Below are 10,036 nucleotides of genomic sequence, written 5' to 3'. Positions count from 1 at the left end.
ATGATATTAGGGTTTACCCAAGATTGGGCAATGAGGAAGCAGCGTTTTGGGTGAGGATGATTCTGATTTTTAGCGCGATTATATGAGATTGTATCAATTAGAGAAAGAGAGAGAGAGTGAACTTGTTTTGAGAAGTTGTATGAAAAACGTATCTATGAGAGAGAAAAATCTGAGAATGGAGAGAGGGAAATAAAACACAGCGTGTATAGTGGCTAAAGTGTAGGAGAAACCCAAAATTAGAAATTTTGCTATAAAACATATAACGTATCTATAGGAGGTAATTTATCTAAATGATATTTATTTTAAATAAATAGGGGTAAACCTTTGCTATAGGAAGTAAAAGTTCCTTTTTATAATCCATTTTGACCCATGAACTAGCCCAAAACTTCATGAAGCTCACCCAAAATAAAGGGATCTCAATCCAACTTATCTAGAAATTTACTTAGTTGCCCCAATTTTATTGTATTTTCAATTTTCTGCAGCACCCACCCACCCTAACCCCCTCCCCCGCAAACCCCTTAATTTTTTTTTATTTTCTATTTTTTTTTTATTTTTCTACACCACCCACTCACCCCCCAAACCCCCTCAAAAAGAAAATTTCTTTTTTTTTTGTATTTTCAATTTTGCGTTTTCTGTTTTTTTGTTTTTCTTCACCACCCCCACCCCAACCCGCAAAATATTTTTCAACTTACACATTGTAAATACTAATTTTTTATTTAAGAAAATATATTTTGATTCTTAAAATACTAATAGTATTTATTTATCTTTTATACATATATGTATAAAAGGTAAAAGACTTTGTATATGCAAGATGACAATGATTTTAAAACATGGGTCAAATTGGGCGGGTTGGGCTGTGACCCATTGTTTAACTCTATTTTGACCAAGCCCATCTTAGCTCAAATACACTTTGGGCTGGGTTGGGCAAATGACCGATTAATTGACCTAACCCATCTTCACCTGCCCAAATTTAACCTAATCCACCCATTTGCCACTCCTACCTACGACTCAGTGGAGTGAATTTATCTTAAGCAAGTTATTATTGGTATGGGATTACCTAAGAAGTTCACCAAATGGGTTCTAGAGTGTGTTCAAATTTGTGAATTACTCTATGATCATCAATGGTGAATCATCTGCTCTATTTGACGCTATTAAAGGGCTTCGGCAAGGTGATCCAATGTCTCCTTTCTTATTTGATATAGCTATGGAGTACCTAAATAGGAACCTCAATGCTCTAAAGGAGATGAATTAAGTATCACCCTAGATGTGCTAAATTATGAATTACTCATCTAAGCGTTGATGATGACCTGTTTCTCTTTGCTAGAGGTAATCTCACTTCTGTCACTTTAATCCAGCAATGCTTTTATGAGTTGTCTACTACCTCTGGTCTAAAAGTTATCCTATACTGGGAGGGTTCAACTGGTTAAGACTGTGACGTTTGACATCCAAGATTATTGGGCCCAATTCTTTCTAATCTCTACTAAATTAATGAAGGCAATAGAGGCATACTGTAGAAGCTACATTTGGTCGGATACTAATACTATCAGTAAGAGAGTTTTTTAGTAGCATAGGACAAGATGTGTACACCCAAATACAGTTGGGGCTTAATCTCATTAACATGCTCTTGTGGAAAAAAGCTGCACTTGCTAAAACCTGTTGGGACCTGACTCACAATCAAGTAGGGATGGCAAGTGGTGCGGTGCGGTTGCGAGGCAAACCCGCATAAACCCGCGAAGATCTCAACCCGCCCCGCCCCGCATAGCATTTTCACCCGCGTCCACCCACCCCCACACAGACCCGCGTCCACCGGCCCTGCATAAGTTTTTTTTCCATTTTGTTTAATTATTTTACTTTCTTGTTAATCAATCAGTCTGTTTTCTCAGCAAAGAAGATTAATTAAATGGCAAACGAATATGATCAAATATTCAAAATCAAAATTGGTTGTAATTAACATTATGTGTTTCTCTTGCCTTCTTTGTTTCTGCCTTTGTTTTTGCCCTCTAAAAAATACAATGCACTTCTACTTAACCGAAGGCCTCTAATTAACACAACAACAAGAAGTATGACGCAACAATATCTTAAAACAACAATTTTTTATGTTTAGCTTCTCTTGAAAGTGACACTGGAAAATGTCAACATAGTACATCTAGTTTTAGTTTTTAAAACTGAAACGATAATCTACAAAATTAAATTATAAAGTAGTTTAAAATTATTGTGACTATTCCTAGCGGACAAAACGAGTCACAAATGTTCCCGATTCATCTCATCCACACCACGCACCAACAGAATCAAAAAGCTTGTTGTTACTAAATAAGGATACAAGGTCTGATCGGCATTATCTATTGGAGATGAAGACTTAAAAGGCAAAATGACTCCATAAATTCTTCACCCGCATACCCCCCCCCCCCAATCAGTTTCTATGAAAAGTATTTTAACCCGCCCTGCCCCCGCCCCGTATAGCTTTAAACCTGCACCGCCCCGTTTGTCATCCCTACAATCAAGATACAATGTGAATTAAATAGATTCATATATATATATATATATATATATATTATATTAAGGGAAAACAAATACTATAGGATATGGCTATACCAAAACAATCAAGCTAGAAGCTAAGGAAGATTCTAGAAGCAAGAGAAGTTGGGCTGCTGAACCAGCTCACTGTGAAGGAAGGGAAAAGTGTGATAGCCAAATGTACCTATGATTACTTGACAATCAATACAGGATTCCTTGGAAGAATCTAATGTACAGAAATGATGCCATGACAAAGCAATCCTTTGATCACTAGGCTGTTTACTATGGTTACGCAACCAAATCACTTTTAAGGCAATTAGAGATATTTTTTTATGATAAGTATTATTGGTAACCCAACAAATATACGCATATATGCCATATATTAGCAAATTTTGCATAAGGCTAAATTTAAACCAAAACCCAAAAAAAGAAGAAGACATATATGAAAAGCATTTGCAAATGCTAGATGAACTTTCAACTTTCAAGTTCAAAAAAGCAGTCAAATCTAAATTCATAATTACTTAGCTAGCGTTTGGTCATGGATTTTTAAATTTATTTTGAAAAATTTGATTTGGGTGAAGTTTGATTTAAAGATGAAAATGTGTTTGGACATCACTTTTCAAAACATATTTCTCAAATTTGTTTTGGAAAAACATGAAACATGACTTATACCTACAAGTTCTAAAAACTATCACAAATACCCAACAATATCATTATCAATAACATTCATTATATTATCACAAACCATAGTCCCGAACATAAATAAATTTGGTACAAAATTATCATTTTTATAATGAACTACATGATACACTATCAAATGACCGAGAAGACGAAGCAACATTGTTACAAAATAATAAATGGTGAGCTCTTTTATAAAATATAAAAGTTTGAGGCAATTTTTAAAAATATAATAGTGATATTTTTGTGAGATTTGGGATTTTGCCGAAATGTAGGTAAAATCTATGGCCAAACATGTGTTTGCCAAATAAAACTCAAATTTATTTTGGCAAAATCTATGGCCAAACTGGTCCTTAGAAGTTAGAACCATTGATTTTCCAAGCAAAAGTTTCAAGCTAACGAAAGTACATAATTCAACTTAAACAACAACAACACAACAACAACAACCCAGTATAATCCCACTTAGTGGGGTCTGGGGAGGATAGTGTGTACGCAGACCTTACCCCTACCCTTAGGGTAGAGAGACTGTTTCCAAATAGACCCCCGACATCCTTCCCTCTAAGAACTTCCCACCTTGCTCTTGGGGAGACTCGAACTCACAACCTCTCGGTTGGAAGTGGTGGTTGCTTACATAGTTCAACTTAAAGACTAGATTAATTGCATAAAAATCAGCATATTTTAACACCCTGTTAATATCATCTTCCCCAACTGTACACACCGGATGTGTCAAATAAAATGTGCCAGGAGTTGCAGAAGAGAAACTCATACCTAGATAAACTAGTTGGGATTAAATAATATCTTACAGCAACCTAATAACTTATAGAACACAAGGTTCTACCAAGACTCCAGATAGAAATATTAACATGCTGAAAACATCAGTAGAAATATCGACAGCTAAAAACATCATAAGAAACACCAACGTAAGCCTAACAGTTCTGATAGCAGCCTTTACTCATTTACAGCCTTAACCTTCGGCCTGACGATAGGAAACTCCAAATTATAGTTTAAATCTTCCACCACCTTTGCTTGAAAAACTTCATGCTCGCCATTCTTGACAGAAAAGGTAAGATAGTAAATAAAGTCACGACAACCACCGCCATTCACCTTCAAAACGCTCTCGACCTCATAATTGGTGGCCTAAAAAAATCAGTAGAAGTAAATCTGTGATACACAATATTGCATGCACGGTGGGATTACAATTAGCTAAAGCGCAATGAAACATATTAAAAATGGTAATGTATACACAATATTTTACTTGGCTGAGGTATAGATATGCAAAAGACATACTCCATTACTAAAGTCATTTATTTTTGTTTTAGAAATGAAACATGAATAAGCAATTTAGTCAGGTCCGCTCTTAATCTTAACACAAAGGTCTAACAATGCTACCCCCCCCCCCCACAAAATAAGCTTTGGTGCACTTACTGAGCCTAAGATTTTACCCCTTTAAATTTCCAGTTGAAGGATCTGCGCGATTAGGATACATGGGCAGCCCTGTTTCCCCCACGATTATGTATCATAAACTCTACAATGTTTAAGAAAAACAGTTTACAGAGACAAACTAGGCATGCACCAATTGCCAGACAAACTAACTAAAAAGGGGGAAAGGATGGATGTGAAGCCTGTTTAGGAGTTTTGCTACACATAATTTAAAATGCACAATAAATACAGTGCTAAAAACTTCAAAGGTTGAACCAATCACGTTTAAATCCTGGATCCGTTTTTGCCTCCTAACACTCAATGACATCGAGAGGGTACTAATAAATGAAATTTTGTATCAGATATACTGCACTATTTATAAATTTGCAGTTTGTCGCAACCTAAAACTGACCAGATCAAACATCAAACTATATTAATGCCATCTGTATAACGCTAAGAAAGATCTTTTGGCACTTTTTTTTAGGAAAATATTTAAGAAATATACAATCAGTTTCTTTTTTTCAAGTTCTCTTACCAAAGAATACAAGTGGAGCACTTCTATAAAACCAGGAACTTGCAAGCTACTCTTTGGCATATAATTACATATAGCATATTACGCGCATTACACGCCTACAGCTTGCTGGAAATGGCAAGTGGACGGCCATTGACTAAGTTACTTATTGTTGTAATAATGTTTTCAGTAGCAGTAGCATTGATGGGGATTTCTAAAGGCCAAACAGATTACCCTCGCCTTCTCCTGCCCTCCTCCAAATTGTGGCGATAGAGAAAGTAGTCCAGCTCCCTCTCCTGCTGTTTCTCACTTCTCTCCGCATTTCCTTGTGACCAAATCCCTCGTGTCGTTTTTCTTTTCTTCCTTCTACTAGATACTCATCTGTATAATTTCTCTTTGTTCATGGTGATTGTGAGATTAGAGGGAGATGAATATATATATGGCTCCTTGTCACATCATATTTAGTTGGGTTTGTATCCTATTGATGATTGTTCTGTTTTAATAAAAACTTGAATCTATTTCTTTGGCTTACACATAAGATAAACCAATATCACATGCTCTTTATTTAGTATACTCCCAACTTGTGAACTTGTGACTGTACATCTTGCTCATCAGATTGAAGCCAATCTCTAGAAGTTCTTAACATGATGAGCTTAATAGTTGAGAGTTGAACATAAAAATTCCATTGTTTTCTCTTAAAAATTTATGAAGGAGATTAGTAGTTAGTCTTGGCATCCAGGGAACACAATCTTATCAGTTGGTAGAGTATTCCATTCAAAATCAGCTTAAGACACTTCCACTTATTTCAAGCCATTCAAGGACTGTAGTTTGAGAGGTAAATAAAAGCCATAGGAACTATGAGCCTGAACCTTCGAGCTTACATGGAACATAAATAGATGGGGAACGAGAAAGAGAAAACGATGAGCCATCACTTTTTCTTTTACTTTGTTTTGCACTCACTTAACTAGGTAGTATTTTTACATTATAATCTCGGATGCATAATCTCTTACTCACCAGAATGTTGGGAGCATCTGACCATGATCCACTTCTCAAAGTAGATGCCTTTGTTATTCCAAAATTTATACCCTTTCGTTTTTCCACTAATTTTCTGAGAAAATCAATAATCAAATGCTAATTCTAGACATTATTTTGAATCTCAGATGATTTTACATTCCTTAAGGGTTTAATTTCGACTAAATTTTTTAAAATTCATCAAAGCAAACTTCCAAGTCTCAAATACAATTTCCGAGTGCCTAAGAAAATAACAACTTTTGAAAGAAAATTAAAGTACTTTCAATTAGTATTAGGTAGGATGTTTTCATGTAGTTATTTCCATTTAGCACTCCAACAAAATGATAAACATACTTTACCCCATACTTTATTGCTATGCAGTACCATTCATACTATCTATTAAAGAATAGCAAGAATAAGAAAACAAGAACTTTAAATTCTGCCAATCATTTTACTCTTCATCTCATGTCACCTCTTTTCTTTGTTTTGAATAGCTTGATGGCCCTTTATAAGGATTCAAAGCTATAAATCAAACTCATGGTGCAAATTAGTGCCATCACAGACTCTGTATTTAAAAGTTATCTAAACTCATGTCCAAAGGAAATTAGACAAAAAGATACAACAACAACAACAACAACCCAGTATAATCCCACTTAGTGGGGTATGGGGAGTGTAGTGTGTACGCAGACCTTACCCCTACCCTGGGGTAGAGAGGCTGTTTCCAAATAGACCCTCCGCATCCTTCCCTCCAAGAACTTCCCACCTTGCTCTTGGGTAGACTCGAACTTACAACCTCTTGGTTGGAAGTGGAGGTTGAAATTAGACAAAAAGATGGAAAATAAGAAATGAAGAGAAGCATTTTAGTCCTTGATCTCTCATGGAAGACGAAGACTAACATCTTAATACAGCATGCTCAATTCACATAGGAGGAATATGCGGCTCAAACTCAACTAAATTCGATTTTCTGGTAAGCCATCTATATTACAAAACGAAAACAACAAGGACGAAAAAATAATATGCCTGAAACTTCACAAACAGATATCCCAAATATCCTTATGTTACTTACATGCTGCTATACAGGACCATCTATCTGGCTCAATATGAGAACTCGCGACCTCGAAGTAAAATATATTTCTTAACTCAGACGGCAATGTCCTAGGCACAAGCCTACGACAATCTATCATATACTCTACAATATTTAAACAAATCAGTTTACACATTTACTGAAAAGGATGTGAGGCCTGATTTATGCATTTTGTTACATGTTGAATCGGAAATAAATGGAGTAAACAGGCTGAGGCCGTTAGGCAACCTGATATCAGTGGCGGAGGCAGGATCTCCACGAAGGGGGTTCAATTTTTTTTTTTGTAGCTAGTGGGAATTGAACCACGACCTTATGTAGATTTTGAACCACCTTAACCACTAAACTACACTTTTGGATTGTGTTAAGGGTGTTCAAAACTTAATATATAGAGATAAAAAATAGATTTTGCCTTATATATATAGTGTAATTTTTCGGCGAACACCCTTGCGCCCCCTAAATCCGCCCCTGCCTGATATATATATATATAGATATAGACTACTAAATCAACTGGAAATCTAAATGATAAAGAGTAATTTGAACGAAACGGTAATAAGGTTACCTGGCTCTCCTCGATCTGTTTGTAGTACCTTTCCCAAAGGGCTTTATCCATCTTCTTTGTGCCCGCTGGGCAATAATCTTCCTCTGAATCATAGTCACTATAAATAAGCGTTTTTAGCGGACTGGACGTATCATCATCAACCTTTTCTTCATCAGTGAAACTCATGCTATCGTCAATGGAAGTTTCGGTACCGATCTTCTCACCTCCTTCATCGATCTTATGATTCTTTTGCGGCGGGGACTCCGTTTCCTCTGCTATTGACAACGGCACGTTCTGTATCACTGAGCTCGACGATGGCTGCGACGGCGAAGGCAGTGCACGATTCATGTCGAACTGATTTGAATGAAAAACCGGCTACAATCGCCCGAATCTTGGATCACAAAGCTACCGCATTGACAAATATATTCTCATGGTTGGAATAGATTTAAAATAGTCCCTTAAATATATTTTTGAGCAATTTGATCCTTAAATGTGGCATCCGTCAAATATTTAAAAAAACTCTGTGATACATTTTTAACGGAAACTCTAAAAATAAAAGATTTAACCAGACACTAAGAAAGTTTTTAATCCAGAAACAGCAATTGAAAAAATACATTAGATACCAAAAACAGCAGGATTTTTTATTTACATGACAAGAGCAATTTATTCCTTCTCAGGATCCGAGGTCCTCTGATAGATCGAAAAGAGCAAAGTTTTTAATAGGAGGGGATTTCAATAGCCATATTGGGACAGCATCCGGGGGTTATTATGACGTGCATGTAGGCTTTGATTTTGGAATTAGGAACGGACGAGGCTTTGGTCACGCCCAACTCTAGTCCTAAAAAGAATAAGTGGTCGCTGCAAATATAATCCGGTCTAAAAGTTCATAATCGAATCTCACTGAGAATTAAGGCTTAGCTACAACTGTTCAAAATCACTAAAAAGGCAAGCTCGAATAGTTTCTAAGTTATAAATATTAAGATTCTTATGTTTAATTAATTAACTAACAAATTAAAATAGTGAATTAACAACTAGAGATAATAAGGGTTGGAGACAAGATTAAGGAGGTCTAGAATTATGATTTCCCCAAATGTCGGAATCTTTCCCGCTACGTCTTCTATAAATTCGCCTAATTATTCTCTACCTATTGTGAGCACTCGACTTATTGTAATTCTCTCTCGAGCAACTGCAATAATGTACTAGTCATATTCTCTCAAATTAAGCTAGCTCACACTTTTTCACCGCTCGCTATGATTACGTCAAAGCTTCATTATCTCTAATCCCGCTTTTAAACCCGCTATATTGATCTCTCATAAACGTTAGGAATGACGTTCAACAATCACCTAAATATATATATATGTACTCTTTTTCAAGCAATACATAATAAAATAGGCACCGTTAATTGAGAACTTTTCAATTAACTAAAATAAGCACGTAGTTGAGCAAATAGAAAAATTCAAAGACTCAGTTATATCAAAATGTATCAAGAATTCATCGTACAAAAGGTTACATCAAAACCCTAGATAACAGAATTAGCTACTCATAAAAGTATATAAAACAACCATACTAAAATTCATAACCAATAATAGAAATAGGAAGAAGAAAGTGAAAAACTCGTAGAAGAATTCTCTGCCTTGCTCCTTGTGTGTTCTTGCCTCCTTAGGTCCAATCCTTTCTTGGGTCGAATCTCCTCCTAAGTGAGTTTAAGGACTATTTATATGTGATAGGGTTTGCATGGGGCGAAATAATACAAGCCCACTTCGGAACAGTCTTTTTAGGTTAGCTCGTTCACTCTCTCGTGCGTACGCGAGAGTGAACGAGCGAAGTTCTTCTATTTTTCTTTTCCTTCTAGGTCTCTCATGCACTTCCATATCTTTTCGCTATAATCCGCTATTTTTCTTTTCAATCTCCCCTCAGATAGCTCGTTCACTCTCTCTGTGCACGCGAGAGTGAACGAGCAAAGTTTTTTATTTTGTCTTTTGGTGCCGAATCAACTTTGCTCATCTTTCACCCAGCTCGCTCCTGCATATAAGAATGTACATAATGAGCATAATTCACTAAAAAAACTCATGTAACCTCCCGCATTCATACAATCTATAAGATGAAAGTGCACCCAATAATATGCATTTTTCATCATTTATCACTTCGCTGCTGGATTTTGCATTGATTTGATGATACCTAACTTGAGTTTTCCGAAGAAGCAAGAGCACTTGCTTACTTTCCAGATTTCGGCTGCCAAGACCCAGATTGTCACGACCCAAATTTTCCTCTGTAGGATGTC

General features: G+C 36.1%; 1 protein-coding gene across 1 annotated transcript; it reads right to left on the bottom strand.

Annotated features, from left to right (window-relative positions):
• Positions 1-3,845: 3,845 nt before the first annotated feature.
• On the bottom strand, positions 3,846-8,366 carry LOC104220366 (uncharacterized). The gene is made up of 2 exons (XM_009771223.2): positions 7,777-8,366; positions 3,846-4,329 (listed from the first exon to the last, which is right to left on the bottom strand). Exons 1-2 carry the CDS (start codon positions 8,101-8,103, stop codon positions 4,141-4,143), a joined length of 516 nt encoding a protein of 171 aa, XP_009769525.1. The 5' UTR covers positions 8,104-8,366; the 3' UTR covers positions 3,846-4,140.
• Positions 8,367-10,036: the final 1,670 nt, after the last annotated feature.

This window comes from Nicotiana sylvestris, chromosome 9 (genome assembly GCF_000393655.2).
Source record: "Nicotiana sylvestris chromosome 9, ASM39365v2, whole genome shotgun sequence".
Lineage (NCBI taxonomy): Eukaryota > Viridiplantae > Streptophyta > Magnoliopsida > Solanales > Solanaceae > Nicotiana > Nicotiana sylvestris.
Note: the sequence above shows the minus strand (reverse complement) of the source record. Positions and strands in the feature narration are given on the sequence as shown.

What these genes read in the sequence shown, in the direction of transcription:
- LOC104220366 (XM_009771223.2), bottom strand. Translation starts at nt 8,103, where the DNA reads ATGAATCGTGCACTGCCTTCGCCGTCGCAGCCATCGTCGAGCTCAGTG. An exon ending in AACAGATCGAGGAGAGCCAG is followed by an intron (nt 4,330 to 7,776) that starts GTAACCTTATTA and finishes TGATTTTTTTAG; the next exon opens with GCCACCAATTATGAGGTCGA.